Source organism: Hippocampus zosterae, chromosome 9, assembly GCF_025434085.1.
Source record: "Hippocampus zosterae strain Florida chromosome 9, ASM2543408v3, whole genome shotgun sequence".
In the NCBI taxonomy this organism is placed as follows: Eukaryota; Metazoa; Chordata; class Actinopteri; order Syngnathiformes; family Syngnathidae; genus Hippocampus; species Hippocampus zosterae.
In genome coordinates, this window is record NC_067459.1 from 9,650,784 (window position 1) to 9,672,793 (window position 22,010).

General features: G+C 41.9%; 1 protein-coding gene across 5 annotated transcripts in view; it reads left to right on the forward strand.

The window, feature by feature from the left end:
- ephb2b (eph receptor B2b) overlaps positions 1–22,010 on the forward strand; it is a 153,434-nt gene that overhangs the window by 111,791 nt on the left and 19,633 nt on the right. For all 5 annotated transcript variants that reach the window (XM_052077100.1, XM_052077102.1, XM_052077101.1 and 2 more), the window contains exons 5-7: positions 3,504–3,839; positions 17,235–17,359; positions 19,152–19,314. In XM_052077100.1, coding sequence (XP_051933060.1) covers positions 3,504–3,839; positions 17,235–17,359; positions 19,152–19,314 — 624 coding nt within the window. The remainder of the gene's footprint in view (positions 1–3,503; positions 3,840–17,234; positions 17,360–19,151; positions 19,315–22,010) is intronic.

Consider the following 22,010-nt stretch of genomic DNA (forward strand, 5'->3'; position numbering starts at 1 on the left):
TGACGTTTAGCTGTTTTTCACGTCCAATAAATGGATGAAAGTGCACCGGTGACTGTAGCTTGTCCACGTGATGGCATCATTACAGTACCTTGATTTCTCCATTTTTCTCACAGCACTGAAGCAGCGGCATGTCTAAATATTTTTTTATGTGTGTTCAAATCCGATGATAGTAAGGCGTTTGTGTGGGGTGAAATTCTTTTTTAAAACGATTCCACCTTCATAATGTATACCCCGCACGTTCACTGTACGCTGACTTAATTGAAGTGTTGAACATGTTGTACACAGCCTCTCTCAAAGAAGCGGCTGTCACTTGTTGATAGCATCTTCCAAAGATACCAAGGGTAAGCCGGTCTGTCCTCCTCATCACACGGCCCTGATCAGAGGTTACCAGGCCGGGTCGCGGCGCATTGAGAGTGGGGCCAACCTTGGCTCTTGTCATGCCAATGAGGTGGCTTGGAATTTGAATGTGAATTTGCAGCCGAGAGGAAGGAACGCAGGGATGACGGCGGAGGTCGATGGTTGGGGGAGGATTGGTACTGCTAAAACAAAAGCGAGCAAGGAAGAGAAAAAAGCATCGCCTTTCAACATTTTGGTAGCCTTGTGTTTTCTTCACTCCCTTCGGATTGCGCTGAAAGAATGAGATGAAGCCCCCCCTCCCCCACAACAAAGGGGATTTGCATAAGTCCGGCATTGGGAATCAAGCAGCTGTTGTGAACCAGAGAGAGCAGCGGCATCACATCGCTCGTGTTTTGCGCAGCGCGAACCCAGGCATGATAAAATCGGGGCCCACCAAAGCGCAAGCTATTGTGCGGGTATTAGTCAGTGGTGGAAAATAACCAAGTACTTATAATTTGTTACTGTACTTAAGAAGATTTGACGTGTGTGTCTTTTCAGTCTTCTTCTTCCTGCGTATGGAACAGGCTGGTATAGGGCTGAAAAATGACTGGTAATCAAAATGGTACGATACAATTATCATAATTGCAAAACAGACCGAAAAGTTTAATTTCAGTTAGTAACCTTTTTGTAGAAGTATAAAGTATCTAAATGTTCATAATTCGGTCATATAGTGTCTAAAGTTTTTAACAAAGTGTTTAACACCTCAAATTAATAAATGAACATTTTATATTAAATGCCATTTTCATACAAGACTAACTTTTGAGACCAAAACCTTTATGTATAATAATTCTGCTATTGTTTTTTGTAGTAAAGATTAAGTGCTTGTTAAAAATTAATGTGTTAAGAACCTTGAAAATATAATCGCATATTAAATTGCAATCACAATATTGAGGAGAAACAAAATTGCAGAAATAATCTTATTTCTCAAAATTTCTCAGCCCTAGTCTGTACCTAACTTGAGTATTTATTTTTCTCACAACTTTCCAGTATTTTCTATTCCTACTTTGTCAAAATTAGCCCGTTACTGTTTTAAATCTCCATGGATGACTATTTAACATTTAAAAAAAAGAGCGTTACTGTAAATTCAACCTGAGTTGAGACCTTGAATGATTGAGATTTCCCAAGAGGCAACCAAGAAAAGGGCCTTCTTCCCAAAGCTGGATTTGCGTTCGATGCCAGCGCCTAAATGAACCGTCAATTCAGGTCTGTGGGAGGAGTCCAATTGTTTACCTCATTAGCCATCCTCCATGGTTAGGTGCACATGCTGGAAAAAAAGATAAACAGAATTGTGTGTTTGTTTGGCTTGCCAGTCAGTCAATGTGTGGGTGGAACCCCCCATGTCACTCTTCATGACGCTGCTCCATTGGAAAAATGTGAATGAAACTCTTCAATGTGGGCACCAGCTCAGAAAATTCCAGTGAATGGAAGTCCTGAGGGAAGATGGTAGCCCAGCCCTTGGAGAGTTCTAGTATGGATCAAATCAGTGCGCTGTTGCTGCCAGAAAGTGGCTGACTGATATTTTTGGAGTTATTTGGAAGGTGCTTGATTTCTTTAGAAAATCCATCCAAGACTGACTTTGAAAGAGAGAAGCCAGGCTACACCCTGGGCTAGTTGCCAATCGAAAATACAGTATAGCAAAAAAAATACATACACTCAAATTGACAGTACCGTATTTTCGGACTATAAGTCGCAATTTTTTTTCATAGCTCTGGCAGCGGTGTGACTTATACTCTGGAGCGATTCATGTGTGAAATTATTAACACATGATTATGTCATTTCACATGTTATTTTCACATTAAACCACAAGATGGCGCTCTTCGACCTGTGTTGAAAAATTGACGACGAGTTTGACGCATGAAGTTGTGCCGCATTTTCTACCTCTGGAATTGGTGGAGTTGTTTCAAAGCAACATGGAGGATGAAGATTTCATTGGATTGAGTTATTTGGAGTGACACTGATGGTTTGGTAAACTTGTTAGCATGTTCTTTATGCTATAGGTATCTGAATAACTCTTCATATAGTACGTGAACATACCAGGCACGTTCTCAGTTTGTTGTTTCAGCGTCATGTGATGTTAGCGTATTGTGCACTTATTCAGCATAAATTTTATTTTTATTTCAAATTGCCTTACGAGAAGACATGTCTATTTTTGAGGTTGATTTTTATCAAATACATTTCACCCCAAAATGCGACTTGCACTCCTTATACTCCAGTGCGGCTTGTATAGTTTTTTTTTCTTTATTATGCATTTTTATATCGGGTTCGATTTATACACTGAAGTGATTTATAATCCAGAAAATATGATAACTGACTGGACTGGTAGTCCAGTGGTTAACACATCGACTTCACACTGCAGAGGTACCGGGTTCAATTCCAGCTCCGGCCTCCCTGTGTGGAGTTTGCATGTTCTCCCCGGGCCTGCGTGAGTTTTCTCCGGGTACTCCGGTTTCCTCCCACATTCCAAAAACATGCATGGCAGGCTGATTGATCACTCAAAGTTGTCCCTAGGTGTGAGTGAGGGCGTGCATGGTTGTTGGTCTCTGTGTGCCCTGCGATTGGCTGGCGACCGGTTCAGGGTGTCCCCCGCCTACTGCCCGAAGACAGCTGGGATAGTCTCCAGCACCCCCGCGACCGTAGGAGGATCAAGCGGTTCAGAAGATGAATGAATGAATTAAAATATGATAACTATTCAAGGGAGAACTGTTTCAATCAGGGTACGATAACGATCACATGGGTTAGTTGCACTTTTTTACTGTATTCTGATTTTAGCTCTACTTACTATTAACTTAAAACAGTTTTTTTATTGTCAAAGTTTTATTAGATTAAGTGATTAAACAGATTTAAAAATAAAAATATGCACATTTTGATCCGTTTGTTATTTAGAACATTATTTCAAAATGACATTTTTATGACAGTGCGGAAAATGCACAAACATATCATATAAATCAGTTAGCGGTTTGAAAGTATTGAAAATACTTTGGTATTATTTCTTTACCGGGACCATCACCAGCTACTGGCCTGGCATGCTCTTTGATACTTCTCAGATGGTCCCAAAGTTGGCATGTAAATGTACTCACACTCACTCGAGAATCTCTTGCATCCCGCAGCGGTCCCTTCGGCTCCGCAAAACGTCATCTCCAGTGTGAACGAGACCTCAGTCATGCTGGATTGGATGAGCCCCCGGGATTCGGGCGGCCGCGAGGACGTCGTCTTCAACATAATTTGCAAGAGTTGCGGCGGTGGCCGCGGAGGCTGCACACGCTGCGGCGACAACGTCCAGTTCCTGCCTCGCCAGCTGGGTCTGACGGAGCCGCGGGTGTACATTAGTGACCTGCTGGCTCACACGCAGTACACATTCGAGGTGCAGGCAGTCAACGGTGTGTCGGACCAAAGCCCCTACTCACCGCAATACTCCTCGGTCAACATCACCACCAACCAGGCTGGTAAGCAGTCTTATACCAAAGACCAGAAAGGGATATATGGGTCAAAGTAGTTTTTATATTATAAATGTTTTGCAAATGACTTTGGTAGAAGTCACCTTGTAATTTATTGTAAATTATACTTGATTTTTTGTGATCTTTGGTTGCTCCCGTCAGGGTTTGCCACAGAGCAGGGATGTCAAATTAATTTTAGCTCAGGGGCCACGTTAAGAGAAATCTATTTCACTTCCAACTGGGCCGGACTGGTAAAATCAGGGTATATAACTTGAAAACAATTCCTGTCAATTATTCTGGACTCTTGCTGGCGGAGGTCAACTGTAAATACACTGGCCTGCAAGTTTTCGGCCCCTTAAACCTTTGAGCTTTTGCCACATTTCATGTTGACCTAAATTTCTTGATGATAAATACAGTCCACCTCTGTGTAATCTAGTCTCAGTATAATTTGTAAATGCCCCTACTCTGTGATGGTCTCAGAGTTCCGTTTAAAGAATATTGGGGAGCCAACGGCATCATGAAGACCAAGGTACAAACCGGGCAAATCCAGGATAAAGTTGTGGATATGTTTAAATCCAAATTAGCATATGAAAAGAATACACTAGCTTTAATCCATCTTTTTTAGATGAAAACCTTGATAACAAAAACAACATTGACACTTTGACTTCATTGGATTTATAGAAATGCAATGAACCTACAGTACCTTGATGTACTTTACATTGGATGGAGTTTTTTTGAATGACAATATTTGTGTCACTTTAGGGAGACATAAGAGGCATTTCATCTAATGGACAAAAATCATTCCTGTTCATACGCCCACGGGTGTGTCTCATTAATTTCCTTATCACCACCATTGGAGTCATTTTGGTTGGTATCTGCTGCTGGAGATGTGTGAGAAGCAGCAGGTACCTTTCATCTTGTCACTACGCCACAGGGGTAAATTGCACATCTTCCTGAACTGGCAGCGCTATTCTTCTGCTTTTTGCTCTGCGGTTCAGGCATTTAGTCGACAAACAATTTCTTGTCATTTGATTTTGCAGCAACCAAGGCGGTTAGGGGGGAAAAGAATTTGTGTAAAATGAAATGTATGTGGAAATGTAGTTAAATAGATGGCAGAAACCTAAAAAACAAAGTACAGAAACATGAAGTATTTGTACTCCGTTACAAGGTTGCGGTTAAGTGAGCGGGATCCAGCCATTAGTCTTCCTCTTGAATACACTCACCAACCCACAAGCACAAATGTAGAGTAGACACACAAACAGTGTATGCTGATGTATGCAGATGAGTGGCTGTGAGTGCGCCGTCAATGACGGGACAAGGCAGAATGAGACTGGTCCTTACACTTCAACCTCATGGCCACGATTTGCAAATTGGCGGGCTCGCTGCTGTAGACCATCACACATACCATTCAGTGCTGATTGCGGCTCACCCGGCCACTCGGCGTTATTTTAAACAATACAGATGCTTCAGTGATTATGGGCAAGTGTTCCAGTAAGGGAAAAAAAAAAACGTTCTTCGTCTGGATGCTTCAAGTGACACAATTCAGAGCCCCCCCACCCCTCCAAGTATCTTAATTCAAACATGTGTTGGCAGCATAAAAAAAAAAGTCTGAGAATCGAATCAGGCCTGTTCTAAATGTGTCTCTATGCATGTCGCATCTCTGTCATATTCACAGTTCTGTTTGGTGTTGCTAAAAATGTACCTTTTTTACGGTTTTTGGTACATTTTCCTAAACAAGGATTTTACCAAAGCCCTGTCTAAATAGGAAAGTAGTACAGGAATTTATGTCAAAGAGGTATATTGAAGTGATATATATTGACGAATAGAGGAGGAGCAAACTTCAGCCTGGGCTGTTAGTGGAATTTAGGGGGGGGGGGGGTGTCTTCGCCACATGCAGACTTCCAGTCCAAACAAATCCTCTGTCAATCCTTGATTTTTAATGTTGTAAGATTTATTTAAAGTATATTCAACCATTTTTGGGTCGAAGTATGATATATTTATTGTCTAAACGTTTAATATGCGCAGTTTGTAATTATATTAGGTGGGATCACAATTACTCAAACCAACCCCTAACCCCCTCACCCCCCTTCGCAGTATGACTCGGTTCTTTACCCTGTGAAGAGCAATCAGTGGAGGAAAGTGAAATGTACCTACGTTTAAATCAATGGTGATGAGAATCAGCCTAGCCCGCCGAAACTTAATTTCACCCATAATATTTAGATCATTTATTTGTTATTATTATTATTATTATTATTATTATTTTCACTCCTGTTTTGTCACTGCCTGAAATTGACACTTTACTTGCAACGTGGATGTCTGCTGATGAGTTTTTTTTTCTTCCATTAAGCATAAGCACTGACTGATGTGAGATGTGTGTCAGTTGAAATATACTTTGTTCATGGAAAATGAATACAAATTAAAAATTGGATACAGGCTTCAAGCCAGAAATGGGCACTTGGTCTTGCTCTAATCACCAATGGTATCCACTTGTCTGGTTTTGTTGCAGTCAGCATGGGATCAGCTTCTACTCAGGGATAGAACATAAGCATGAATGGTTGTCTGCCTCTATATTTGCCTTGTGATGGACTGGCAACCAGTCCAGGTGTAGTTAGGCTTTCGGCCAACGTCTTCTGGGATAGGCTCCAGCTTTCCGCGACCCTGAGCAGGATAAGCAGGGACACCTCCAAATCTCTCCTCTGCAAACATTTGCGCTTTGCATTTTTTTAGCCTTTGTGCTAGATGTCTTCTCCTCCTCAAAGAATGTCCGTGAGGCTTAAGCATTGATTTGCTCTTTAATTGTCTCCATCAAGTGCATCATTTGGCATCGCAAGACTCGCTGTCGAGCCAACCGGGCTTTTTCCTTATCTTGTTTAGTCTCCGAACAGCATTATGTGGCTTGCGATGTCTCATCATTCAACCCCCACCACTCAACCACCCTGCATATTGTTGCATGACCGGGGCATCTAACGCTACTCAGCTTTTATTGCATTTGTCTAGCCGCGCATTCACTCTCATTACTGCGTGCCGGAATCCTTTTAAATGTTCCCCTAAAATTGAGCCATTGTAGCAAAACGTCAGTATTTACGGATATCTGTTTGTCTTGCAGCGCCATAAAGTAGCCATTACAATGCTGAGAGTCCAAGATGGAGTCCTTTTTTCTCACACAGCAGCCTCTTTTTATTGTCTGTTTAGATTTGAGTCACTGGTGTGGTGGCTTGATGAGGGCCTGTGAGTGCAGTTAAGCGTTGTAATGAGGCCCCCATCCCGCTCTCTCTCTTTCTCTCTCACCGGACCTCAATAAGTCTGCTGCCCGGGCCCTCGGCTTCCCCGCTTGCCCCTGCCGAGGAGTCCTTGCGGAAATTGTGGGGGGGCTCTGCGCCCTCTCCGCTCAAGTGCCCGTCACTTTAGATTATGCGATGGTAGCAGACCATCGTGGGGAGCTGTGAAATGAAACTCCCGCGACACCCTCCCAGTGCCAAACCCCAACACCCCCCAGTGTTCGACCCCTACCCCACCAGTGACATTGCAAAACCAGACTCACATGCAGGATTGCAGCGCTATGCTACAGGAACGGGGGTCACGGGGACCTGGAGCCTATAATTGCATCTGGTTTGTGAGGCTTGGAGGTTACATAAATATCATGTCAGCCCTAATTACCGCCGGCACGTCTGGGCCCAGCCGTTCACACTGGCACAGGCTCCAGGAAAGGAGGTCAGTCAACCCCCATTATACATCACGGTTCATTGTTCGCGTACCCCGTTAAATTAGTTTAAATTTTTTTAGTATACATATTTTTGGGGGTGGAACATAATGTATTTTTGTTGCAAAACAGAAATTCTCTTTATGCGGCTGAGATTATAGAAACCTCCGTTCATGTGTTTTTAGTCGAGCCTGAGCAATTTGGGATATTTGGTAGGATACAATTCCAATAACCGATTACTTTTTGTCCCTTAACAACAATAAAGATATGAATAACAGGTAAATCATTTGACAGTTTTACTTACTTTATCATGTTGTATTTGTTTAGATTTACAACCAAGACAAAAAAAATCAACAAACATCGGAGGATTTTTTTTTCGAGGGGTACCGGTATTTCAACTTCATTGTTTTTCTTACATTGTGATGTGTTAATGTAAACCAAAATCTGCAAAAATGACTAAAACGTGCAGATTTTTGCTGATTTCAAAAGCGATAATCTCTGCCTATATGTGATAATCTCTATGTAGGGCGGGCCCTAGTTTTGACACAGTTGAGGTATTTTTGACATAAATTCCCCAACTTGTCGAGTTTATTATTATTTATATATTAGTTTTTGCTAGAATCCATTGCTATGTCAACTTTGTCATTTTATTTATGCTTTTATTTATTTTTTTAGGCTTGATGTTGCAAAAATTTTAGTTCCAAGCGAGCTTCAGGTAAACAACCATTTGAGATTGTAATGCCCTCACATATCGACACTTAGGGCCACCGTCACAATACACTTTTCTACTGAATGGGATAAACACTCAATCACAAATTTCCAAAGTGAAAACACTCACAAAGAGCATGGAGGAGATTCCACAATTGGCCAAGTCACTCACTTGACCACAGCCTTGAGAAGTATGCACACACAAAAAAGTAATAAATGCACTTTGTGTGTGTGTGGTTGAGACTTTTGCCTTAATTAGAATTCATAAAAGACATTTATTTTCCTAATTATGTGTATGTATTGATAATTTACAATTCAGTACTATTTTTCTTTATTCATTAAAATTTGTGAAAATTGTGGTGGGTTTTGCGCATCTGGCATGGAATAATGGAACTTTAAATATATTTCAATGGGGATAATTGGATTCAATTATACTTTGTTAAAAATGTTTTCATACATATTCTCAATATTTTGCAGATTTCATCTACAGTAGAACAAACAGGTGGGCCTGAATATATGTCCCTCAGTGTTTGAAGCATCGCACTACTGGCTATGGTTGCATAAAAACAACAAATGTGCAGACTGAAAGTAAGTGGCTTGAAAAGTGCCAGCCTCCGCCATCACAGCTGAAGAGGACAGCGCGAGTGTTCCACCCTGTCGAGCATCTCAAAAACACTTTTAGCCACAGGGTCCATTCTCACGTTCCTGAAGAGGTGGCAAATGAAAATGCATTTTGCAACGTGCGGCACAAAATTACACATTTGAACATTTATGTATTTATTTATTTGATTGTTTGTTTTGTTTTTAATGAACCTTCGGCTAATTCTGCAGTTCAGGCTCCAAGCATATTAGTAACCATGAGTCACGTCTTCCCTTTGCTCAGTTTGTACGGGAAAAAAAAGCAACGCGCTTTGCATGCTAATAAATGAAAAGTGATGATGTGCTGCCAGAGGGTGAAAATGTAGCCCGGCCTACTAAGTGCTACAAAGGCCACTTTCATGCTGAATAACTCAGGCTTGATTTACATTAGAAAAAAAGAATGTCACAGCACACAACAACATAAAAATGTCACAAAAAGTTGAGACGTACTGTACGTTAATTGTGTACCCTCTGCAATCAAATGGAAGAGCTTTTTATTTTTCTGTCTGGCATTGATACTTGAACAAAGATGCATTGTTCATAGCAAATAGATGTTTTCGGAGAGAGTTTTCGGAGAGAAAATGAGTGAATGTGGACAGCATCGCTCATGGCCCACCACAGTCATCTTTTACGGCATGCCGGACAGGAATTTCTGTTTTCAGGCAATGTTTCCCAACGTTTGTTCAGCTTTGTGGCAGGCTGGGCCCCAGCTACCCATGACCTTAATGACAAAATGGATGGCTTTATAGTCAAGTTTCTCCAAATCACTTGTGGGATCTGTGGTGTTAAACTGTGCGAATACTAAAACCAGTCTATACTGTTGTGACTTTTGTGTCATTTGTTTTACAGAGCTGCTATGCGAATGTCACGTTCCGTGCCTGCCTGCAGGGGGCGGGCTTTCTCCCCGCCGACTGCACACCTGTTGTTCATTTCGGGATGATTATGCTTCCTTTATTAGGAGACTCCGGCAGTTTACTCACTGCCGGAGAATTCCTTACCGTGCCATTGCTCTCTCTCGCTATTTCGTCGTTCGATATTTACTCGCTGCCCTTTTTGCCTTACGGCCACTTCCATCGTTTATTCGCGTTGCGACCAAATTGTTATTGCTCTAGTTTTCCGATCTCTGTACTTCCTCGCTCTTTGTTTTTTCGCGAGCGTTTTCGGTTGTCTTCCTTATTTCCTGGTCCTTATTTGACCAGCGTTTTCTGCTACCGTTTTCCCTGTCGGGCTCTTTCTGTTCATTATTAAAACCCTTTTTGTTTCTTACAAGATCCTTTCGTGTCTGCCTTTTCCTGGGATCCACCTCGTTTTTTCTGTTGTGCACGAGGCGATTTCTCATCGCCTCGGGCGCAACGTGACAGCGAATAGTTGAACAGTATCTACTGTAATGTGCTCAATTCTGCTCTGACGCTAACACTATGAACTTAGAACATGAACCTACGGTAGTTTATAGCGAAAGATTCAATGTGGGTTTTTTTTGCTTTGTTTTTGTTTTTGTCAATCAAGGTGATGGAGTCAACTGCATATTAAGTGATTTGAGTGGTTCCTTAAGTCAATTGAGCAAGAGAATCACATTAGTCACTGGGCACTGAGGGTGTAATCAGAGGCAGAGTATGCATATGATCCAGGGAAGATGTATGGCTTAATTACAGCGCCAATGGCCGAGTTGTGCTGAAGAAGGACTACATGGTGTGAAAGGAACTGACGCATAGCCTGATGAAGTTCTTAATGGAGAAATAAAGTCACTTGATTGATTGATGAATGGATGGATGGATGGATGGATTGGTTGAGGGCACTGCCAGGAAATGTCAATCCACTCGACCAATGAACTTTGACTTAAATGAGATATTCATTTTTTCCCCATCCTCAAATTTATCATTGTTTCCTGGTATCTCAATAAAAGGCCTAGGACATTTTCCCATGGAAATACACAAAGGACAATGACTTACAGCGTACTTAAGATCCAATTGTCAGTCTCTGGTTGAAATCACTCAACTTTGCAATGGCAGTGTTGTCTTTTTTTAGGGTGAGCTAGGACAGCAATTGTATGGCTCTTGCACAAATCCACCACTGGTGGTGACCCGGTCTCCGTCCCTCACAAAAAGCGTGCCCCCAAGGCTTTCACGTGACAAATTTTCATACTGTACTCACTTTAAATGCAGTGGTGCCATCAAATTCCGGTTAGAACATAACCAGCGTATGCTCTGCATAAGAGTCAGCGAGATGTACAAGGAGGCTGCGGCCCACACTTGGTGGCAGAGGGACGTTGACAGGAGGACGATGCATATGGTCGCTGCCGGTGGGGCTCGGCATCACACCTCCTTGGAGGCCGTTCTCACCGTGACTCGTGCAACGATCTGTTCACTGAGGCATGGTCAAGCTCCACAGCAGTGAAATAAAATAAGACATGCTCGGCTAGCTGCGCCCTTGAAACTGGCATATTTGCCTTCTAGAAAATGGATGGATGGAATAGCTGGAGGTTGACCCTGCAGGGTTCACCAGGTGACATTAATAATCCATGCAGTCTGCTATATGAATTTAATGATGCCTTCTCAGAGGAAAATCATCTCATGGATCGCCAAATTAGTTAACTAATTGTTCTTTTTTATGAATCATTCACAAGTCACAAGGGCTTTCTTTTCCCCATCCATCAAGCATATGTCTTGACATGCAGGCAAGAGAGTACACTCATTGCCTGCGTATAAATCTAGGCTGAAAGGCGCTGCTTTGTTGGCCCATTGGACTGTAAAAAGGGAACATTATGTGATTATACAAATAATTGTTGAGTGCACGAGCGGTACGCTTCCAATGACGGTCTAATCGATCAGAATTTAATGCAGCCATTTATTCACTTCAGGTCGGAGCGAGCATGCTGATAATTAAAAACAAAAAGAGCCAATGGATTGAATTAAAAAAAAGAGAAAAAAAGAACAGGGGGAGATGGTCCAACCCTTTCAGAATTGCACCAGTGCACTTTTGCCGATGCTCCACTTCGAAAATGTGCTCAGGTTGTGGATGATAGTTTGGTTCACGAGGGAGTCGGAGATGTGCGAAAGGGAGTCATTAATAATTCAGCATTTTCTATTTTAGACGGTGCATTTAGAAGAGGTGTTTTCGAGCCGCGCATTTCTCAGGTCAACTTGCTGCCATTTTAACGATTTAACGTCCATTACCGGAAGTTGTTAGCGGTCAGCAGTTTGCCGTTGTAGCTTGCCATCAGAGCTGTTGCGCTATATCTATTTTCTTTTTTTTCTCATTCAGTTTGTTTTACTTGCAATTCACCGATGGCACTGGCAAAGAATGGGAATCTAGAGGTTTTTAAAACAGTGCATGTGAGCTACGATCGTGATATTCATGCATTTAAAGACCCTGCGATTGGCTGGCAACCGGTTCAGCGTGTCCCCCGCCTACTGCCCGAAGACAGCTGGGAAAGGCTCCAGCACCCCCGCGACCCTTGTGAGGATAAGCGGATTGGAAAATGAATGAAAAATGAATGCATTTAAAGAGCTGCAAAAGTGTCATTCCTCCGTGTCAGGTCTTCCACTAAGGTAGGCAGTGGTTTCCTTTTCACAAACTCCCAGACTCTTGTATCGACTCAATTTTTCTGTTTCGTTCATGTTAGGGATTGCTGTGGCTCTTGTTCATCATTGCGTGCGTGTGTGTGTACACGTATGAGGAAAAAGTGGCCAGGATTGCACAACTGTCCATGTTTTATGTTATGTGTTGTTTATTATTTTACTTGATGTTAACTGTTTTGTTAAGTGCTTTGTTGCAGCTGCAGCTGTTGTGAAAGCGCTGTATAAATCAGGATGTATTGTATTGTGTATATGCATGCATGTGCAGTAATGGTGGATAGATTGGTTTGAAAAGCAGATCTACTGTCAAAAAAAAGGTTAGACACCCCTGACCGAAACAATGTGAACATTTTCATTTCTTTTTAAACCTGTATAATTGCCCCTCCCCCAATTTGGGATTTTGAGAGTGTTCTTCATGCGATTTTACACGAACTGTGTTTATATCATGTTTTGCCACCTATTGGTGGTGGATCTGGAACTTGTACCCCTCGATTAACATGTAGTCACTCTATTTTTATATCAGTACAGTAATTGTGAGCATGTCTGCACAGTGATGTGGTCAGTGTGAAAAGCCACAGACAAGTAAATGCAAATCTACCCATTTTTTTCAGACTTTCTGTGTAAAAGAGACTGTGGTCCAAGACTGTAATCTTTATCTTAGGTGCACCGTGCAAACGTAGCTATATCTGCCTTATCTGCCTTGTCAATGTATCTCCTCGGTCTGCCCAACATCCGCAAGCCCACCAATACACTTCCAGGGACCATAAAATTCTCATTTAAGAATGGCCTTATAATTTTAAGTGGATGGTGGTAGTCCATCTTTTCCCGTACAGATGGTTTAAAGCTTGATCAACTCGAAGCTCACTTTGAAAAACTGCTGTCGATGTAAAACCCACAATACTTTACAGCTGTGGAAACAGGGCAGGCTGCCAGAGCGTTACGAAGTACATGCAAATACGGACTTCTCCGCTAAAGAGCTCCTGACACAGCGCTCATAAACGCATGGCAGCCTAAGAGACAGGCAGTAGCAGAGCCTCAAGGAACAGCTGTTTTGGGACCTTTTGGACCTTATTGCCCTTTTTTTTTGGGGGGGGGGGGGGGGGAAGGGGGGGGGGGGCATACATGTTTTTACTGAGTAAAGGAAAAGGGATTTATAGGTTCTGTCCTCTTCCTCCTACCTCCCCACGGTCCCAAACATAATCACAGCACAGAAGTGTGCAGCACAACTTGTAATAAAGTAGGAGCCACATGTTTGCAGATATGTTGGGATGTGAGAAGAAAGCTGATTAAAGGCCGCTAACAAAGCCGTCCCCAATTTAGCTCGCACCACAGACCATCTTTGCAGAAAAACAAAAACACATTATTGAAAATTCGACTTGGCGCCCTGGGCTTGTTCTCAAGTGTGTTACTTATGTTGAGTTTACTCTGTCATTTGACCCATTTTCAACGTCCCGCTTAATGAAAATTTGATGTTGGAAATGGAACCCAGGTCTTCTATGATGAGTCTTGCAACACTTTTTAGGCAGACAGGATGAAGTGGTGAGTGGGATTAAAGGCATTTTTAATACCACTACTGAAATTCTTTTCATCTGGAGATTTCGTTTTCTTCGATATTGTAGGTTCTTCTTCTTCTGTCTCATCATTTGGCATTTTCTCTTTTCTGGAGATCTCTCAAATTAGTTTTTTATACATTGCTCGCTTTTTCATTACCGTTTTAAGAAGCGGGTTGTCCTAGTCCAATCCCAAAATGAGGTACCCTCAGCCGATTGGTATTGGATGAAAAAGCAATAGAGCTGTTTTATTTTCCCCCAATAGAGCAAGCTTCATGGTGGCATCTGCGCATCGACTGCTCTGCAGTGGGTGCTTTGAAATGGCCACAAATTTTTGTGCTTGTCCACAGTTAGTCAAGTTAAAAGATGCAATGGAGTGACATGTGGAAACATTTTTCTTACACAGCAAACAGTCAGGGTAAACCACAAGAGGGGGCTTTATAGTATCTACTAATTTTCTCCCAGAATCAAATCTATTCATAAGTGAACAAATTGCTCAGCGCGTTAGTGTTTCACTAGCACTCACATGCCCTAATGCTTTGACTGCGGCGAAGGATGTGGCAAACCTGCGGTCCTATTCTTAAACATCATTTATCTTCCCAAATCAGCCATCTAATTTAATTAGTTGAACCTACAATCCCTGTCTTTTCCATTATCACCACTTGATTAATTTTGGGGGGAATATGAATAGAGCGATGTATTCAGCAGACTCGCCCTTCCTTTTAAGAATGTGACCGTGCTTGATGAGCCAGCCTTTATTTTAAAAATTGTGGGAAAACCTTACATGTTTTTTTCCAGTTCCCAATAGAATGGAATTGGTGGCTTTCTAGGTCATTTTAATTGCAATAACAGAAAGGGTCAACGATAAATTAAGGCAAGAACTTGTGGGCTGTACTCAGTTTATGATGAATTTCAGTTCCCCCGGACTGATTCGCATTTGTGCTCATGTCAGAATATGCTCTAGTCACTCATAATTGTAATCTATTTTGCCACTAACTTAAGCTAATACCGTATTGAAATCATCATAAAATGAAAAGTTTAACTTCTCGGCCATTAAAATACAATTTGCCTGACACCACTTTCGTAAGCCGTGTCTAATAGAAAAAGGGCTATACCATCATCTTGTGGCAATTACAAACCTTGGGTGGCGTCAAGAGGTTTTTGCTATTTGCACTAGATTTTGGTCCCTAACCCTGGTGAATGGCAATTGTTTAATGTCTCTTGTGGCGGCAATTTCAAAAACAAATTCCCTCATGCTTGTCTGGGGCTTGGTGCAAACGAGATCATTGTGCACCGTTTGTGACCTTGAATCAATATTATGTCAGTAACGTTATAAACCAAAGACCTCCATATTTGGACAGACATCGACTCTGCCCTGCACTCATGGTCTGCCTGTTTATGATGATGTGAGCGTCTCGATGTCTGAGATACTGACACTCACGAGACTTGTCGCCGTACTGTTTCCTCAGTGCCACATTGACATGCGTCCATGCCATGTATGGTAACACACGATCCGCCTTGTTTCTTTGGCCTCGTATCGGGTTGCCGTGCGTGCGTTTAATGGAAATGTGGCCATGTGCAAGTCTTGAGGTTGTGTGCATCCGTAACGGGATACTCGTGAGTTCCCCTTAGAGGGACTGATTGCTTTATTAGGCAAGTGACTGCAAACAAGCGTCTGAGGACTGAGCTTTTCTCTTGGGTTTGCTGCCCATTAATTTGCGGATTTTTGGGAAGATTGTGAGTCGCTTTCAAATAAGTACAAATGAAATTAGAATGTTGAAGTTGGTTTTCGTAATGTGAAAAATATTTGTTAAGACTTCAATGAATAAGAGAGACGATAGGCACTTTTGAGAATAATAGATCGATGTATCTATACATACGTCTCAACCTCCTTCCCCAACAGCACTGGATTACCATCCCCATTCTGCAAGATGATGTACAGAACTACTTGGGTCTTTTTATCCGCGGCCTTGAGCCACGTTGTTTAGTGGCCACTTTCCTTTCACACAAAGGCTGCAAATTGTAAGGCCCAGGAAACCCAACATATGCAGCTGCACAGTCCATTATTATAGCCTAGAGAATTATGTGGTTGCTGTCGCTTTCTACTCAGTAGAACACATGTCCCAGGGACTCGGGGGTTGTGGGGGGGAGCCACCATGTGGGATTGTGTGTGCACTCCTTGGGGATGTGGGTGAACATGTTGAACGTCTTGTATCTATAAATCTTTTCTGGCCCCGCTCCTGTTGTTGTGTCTCACACGTGCTTTTTAACTTGTGCCTCCCTTGGCTTGACGCTGACCTGTGGCGCCCTGAACTAATCGTAATGACCATGGAAGGCGTTGACGTGTTGGCCTCTGTAGCGTGCCGAGTGCACAGGACTGCAGGTCACCGGCCACCCACGGTGATGCAAACATCATTCCCAACTGATAAAATACCTCCTTACTCCCAACCGCATCAACTACTTCGTAGTAATTCGACAAGTGTGGGCTGCTTATTTAGTGCTGACACTAATCTGTGAAATTAAAGAAAAAACATTGCAGTTCTGCTTACCTTTTGGCTTTGGAATGATAGGAGGGATGTTGCACCCATTGGAGATGATCCTACATGCCAGTGCCTCTGCATGATAGCATTTTAGATATTGTGGACCAAAATCGGCAGGTAACAAGATTGACCAGATTTTAAAAATGTATTCTCGATGTATGTGCCGGCACTCCAATGGAGCAATTTTTTTGTATACAAATCATTTAAAAGTCAATTTTCCATAAGGAAAACCTCTCCTTGTGAATTAGTCTCTCAAGAATGTCATCATTTTGGCTGATATTTTGGCAAATGTCAGTCTAAATTCCAGACACCGGAGGTAAATGTGTTTTAGTTGTGAGTTTCTGCTACGTTGCTGGGTTGGTCTTCCTACCTTTTGAACAGAAGAGCAGCTATGTGTCTCCAAGGGAAGACTGACAATCTAAGTGGGGGTGAAAGTTCACAACATGTAATTTTTAAGTATGAAAAACTGCTGCAATGACGTCTGTTATGGAGAGACAGGAAAATACAGTGACAGCTTAATTAAATAACAATGCTTCTCTGTATCCGATTGTTTGTTGAGTCCATCAGTAGTGCATAATGAGTGGTGATTATTACAATCAAAAAGATACGTGTATGTGCAAATCAGTGCGGGTGTATTGCAAATGTTTGGCTTAACAATGATGTCAACTCTGTTCACTGTTGTCTGTCTGCAGCGCCGTCTACAGTGTCCATCATGCACCAAGTGAGTCGCAGTGTAGACAGCATCACTCTCTCCTGGTCCCAGCCAGACCAGCCCAATGGAGTCATCCTGGACTATGAGCTGCAGTACTTTGAAAAGGTACACATTTATTTACTTCCTGCATTGGTCAACTTGTTGCACTTCTTGTTATTCTCAACTAATAAAATCTCTTTATTGGTTGGCGACTTCACTACTCAGCAGTGATGATTATCACTAAGTTTGTGAATCACCAAAAAAGAGTTGTGGCTTTAACAACACGGACACCGTACTGGAAGCATCAGGTGGTGGGTCTGTGCAGCAAACTAGCAGCGCAGGTGGAAATATTTTACATAAAATGAGATGGGTAGCACGATGACATTTAAGATATGCTAGTGCGTCCTCAAATAAAACAAAAGCACGAGTGCTTTGCATGCCCATAGTAAAAGGAAGCTGCTAGCCCTAGCTGATGACTAGCCTAAATCCTCAAATCAGCCATCAGTGTTTCGTCTCAGACACAAAAAGCATGGGACGCGTTTTATTTTGGTTAAGTAACAATCTATTAAAAAAAACATGTACAATTGTGCACTAAAGTTTTTTAATTTTGTGAAGACTGTGAGGTATAAATAATTGCATCATCAGCATAGGACTGAACAGAGCAGTCAGAGAAAATGTTGAGAAGGTCATTCTTGAAAATGGACAAATAAGTGGACCCAAGATCGATCCTTGAGGAGCACCTCCAGGCTGAAAGAATGAATCTGAGCATCCCAAAGAAAGACATTGTTACCGACTATTAAAATAACAACTACCACAAGATGGCATGTTTAGATTTAGCTTATCTAACATGAAGCAGTCAACAAGATCAAACACTTTTAAGGTCAACCAAAATTAAGTAAGTTTCGACTGTTCTACTTAAAATATGTCTATGAAAATATGTCATTTGTAAACTTTAAAAGAGCAGTGGTTGTGGAGTACTTGGATGTGAATCCAAAGTGATATTGATGAGAATATATTATTAATGTTCAAATGATAATGTACTGTACTTGATTACAAATAATTTCCAATACTACTCCAACACAATAGAAAATTAAATTGAAATCGGTATGTAATTATTTGGATCTTGTACATAATCACCATTATGTAAAATAGTAATATGTGAACGTTTCCAAATGGTTGCATTTCGTATATGCACAGTAAAAGGTTAAACAAATCTGACAATGGAAACATCTTTATCCAAAATATTGTTTGCTTGTTTTTAATTTACCATTTCCAAATAAGGCTATAGTTCACCTTAAGTATGATAATGGATGGAACAAATACGTAGGTTTCGAATTATTACTTTGGGAAAGACAGAACTTTATTTCTTAGTGGATCCCATTAGATTGAGCAACGCGCAATTGTATTACTGAGTGTTCTCACGTCAACAGAACTAAAAGAAAGGAAACCACATCGGGCCCTGCATTCGAGTTGCCCAAGAGAATTATAAGCAAAACAAGGCTGCGCTGCCTGATTCTCAACTTTTTTTTTTTTTTTAATGCAAGCAGCATTCATTCTCAAAGGAACAGCTTGAGCCTCGTAGTGCACTCACACGCCCAAACAAACAAGCGTAGGCACACAAGATAGGGCTGTCAAAACGATCGTCTGGGGCCCCCCGCTGTGGCCCACAAGTGCACGCTGAGTGATGGCTGGACTGATGGGAAGCAGCTCCGACATGTCAGCATCCTGCACGAGGTTGCTCCGATGGTCACAAGACCCACGAATGACACCAGTCACTGCTTTTGCACTCTATGTACATTGATTTTTGAGTTGCAGCACTCCTCGTGCTCAATAGTGTCAGTAATGATGATTTCCATAATTTATCATTTAAAGTAAACATTAACACTTATAAGAGATTAACTCATTCTTTCCCCTTTAGGACCAGTCGGAGTACAATGCCACTGTCGTGCGGAGCCAGACCAACACGGCGGTCGTCCGAGGCCTCAAGTCAGGCAGGATCTACGTATTCCAGGTGCGAGCACGCACCGTCGCCGGCTTTGGACGCTACAGCGGCAAACTGTACTTCCAGACCATGACAGAAGGTGAGCAATCAAAAGCAGTTCTCTCCACTAAATGCTATGCCGACGCCGGCATTACACTCCCCTCCAAAAGTATTGAAACAGCAAGGCCAATTGCTTTATTTTTTTTAATGCAGACTGACAATATTTGACTTCTTTCACATGAAGTGAGAAGATAGCACATTTGTCGCCAACCACTTTAAATGCGAGCATCAATATATTGTTTTTTTTTGTTTTGTTTTGTTTTTTTATTGCACTGGCGTATCTTATGACCAGGGAGGGGCATTCCGTCAATATCGATGCGAGGACCTCAGTCCGTCACTGCCAGACTCCAGTTGCGCTGGCAGACTGACAACCAACGGAAACCAATTGAAAAACTGATGGAATAACCACTGATGAAAGCGATTTTTCAGCCATCACCTGAACCGTCACTATACCAAAACACAAATGCAAATATTGTTTTTCGGTGCACATTGTCATCATGGTATGGCAGCATGGAACTGACTATGTGGAGTCAACCTTTTTTCCAGGCAAACAATTTTAAGTTAAATGCTAAAAACGGCATTTTTTTCCCCAATAATGCCACGGGGCACTGTCAAGTCAAAAAATATTTTGGTTCTTTTAAGGATCTGGCCTATATTTTACCAATATATTTGAAAACTAAGTATGAAAATATTTGTATTCATAAATTTAATGTTTTTATTATTATGTCTGCAGGGCATGATTTCTATTCGACATTTTTTATCTATAATCCCATGACTAGTTCATGCAAACCTTTACCCTTAAGAACAGTTTTTTTACTGATGGTCCTAAAACAGCGGCGACACACTATAATTTAGCATGGGTGGAATCATTGTTAAAATAATGATGCCAACGTGATGGAGTGACGACTGGCTGGCCTGAAATAATGACAGGCTGACTCGCCAGGCCCTGGTGAATGACCAAACTTAAAGCAAAAATTATCCCAAAAACCCGACGTGCTCGAAAAAACAAAAGGCAGTTTCTAAATCGTCATCAAAAATAAGATTTGGAACTTTTGAAAAAATGTTGTCTTTTGACTTTAGATTGGGTCGCATGGCAGGCAAGTTGATTAGCACAGCTCATGACCCTATTGAAGACAAGCGTAATAGAAAATGGCTGAATGGGTGACTGGATCTTGATCGTGCCTCATGTTGTCGTCATGTACAATGTGCCCAGTAAATGCTAATAGCGAATAGCAGCCGTCTGCCTTCAAGTCTTGGATGAAGGAAAAGTTCTCAGTTTTCTCCACTTCTCTCTTTGCAATGCAGAAGCAGGAACATATTCATTACACGACATCGCTCATCTAGGTTAATGTTACAACCATTCGTGGCTTTTCTCTCTGAAAAGCTCATTTCCTTCAGCCCGCAGTTCCCAGGACCGCCATTAGCCCGGAATGTCATACATCAACTTAGACACACACACACACACACATACCTCTCAACACACAATCTTCGTGGTGGTGATTTTACAGCCAAACACAGTATTATTTATTGTTTAGCAGCTGATTCTTGTGGTATGGATTTCATGTCCACTTTAATGTCACCCTCGAGTCGGACGCATTCAAGGCGATCGCAGGACCAGCTCAATGGTCTCTTCAGTGGTTAAACATGTACTCTGTCATAAAACAGCAAGATTCATAAATTTACAAGACGGTTGTTTTCTTCTAAAAGTTACTACTTTTGCTTACAAAGGTTTCTCATTTTTGTGGTGAAATTGTTAAAAAAAATTAGGACTTTTTGGGTCCTATTTTGGTAGACTGGTGCCCGTGTGGTTATCGTCAAAATGGGCGTAACTTCTTTTTTGTGCCAGCGCAAGTGCTGTCTCGTGTGTTTGGAGCCGAGTTGCGCTCATCTGAGGTGTCAGCACACGAAGCAGCCTCGCCTCTGATGCACCTGATAATATGGTGACAGAAAGTCGTCTGCGGTTGGCGTAAAAGCGGGCGCATCATCATTTCTATGCTGGGATAATGGTTCAGTTGGACGTCCATGTGAATTTGGTGTTGTGAATTTTGATGTGCTATGCCTCACTGGGCGTACCTGGACAGCTCCCCAGCGCATCTGCAAATGTGTTTACAAAATGTAAACTAGATTTTAAACTGGCTGAAATTAGGTTTAATTTCCAGTGCAAGTAATCTAACACAATTTTGGTTTATTTGATCAAGGCTTAGGCAGACAAATGGTGGTGGACATCATGTATTTAATTCATAAATATGACAACAGCGGGTGTCAATCACTATGAGTCATTGGAGACATTAAGTGAACGGATTATATGTATTATATTAATGTGCATGTTGACTGGGCATCGTTATCCCTAATATGAAAATGTATGCAAGCCTCAGTTGTTGTTGGCGGTCCCAATGCAATACAGCAAACTGACAGCCGAGACTTTTAGCTCAGGGGTTTGTTTTCTGTGCTTCCAAACCGAGGGCTGGGGTTTGGGTGGGGTTTTTTTTCCGTTTTTTTTTTCTGCGGTCTCAGGCACAGCGTACTCGGATTGACCGCCCTGATTTTGATGCAAATGAGGGAACCCACAAGGATTGGCCGAGAAAAGTCTATTTCCATCCCTCTACAGCGCACAATGGCGCAAACTCTACTAGGGCAAAGTCAAGCAAAATACTAAAATAAAGAAAACTCCACAAATACGCACAGTTAGACTGCACTGTGCGAGATTTACACAGCACAAAAAAAAGGGCCCTTTAG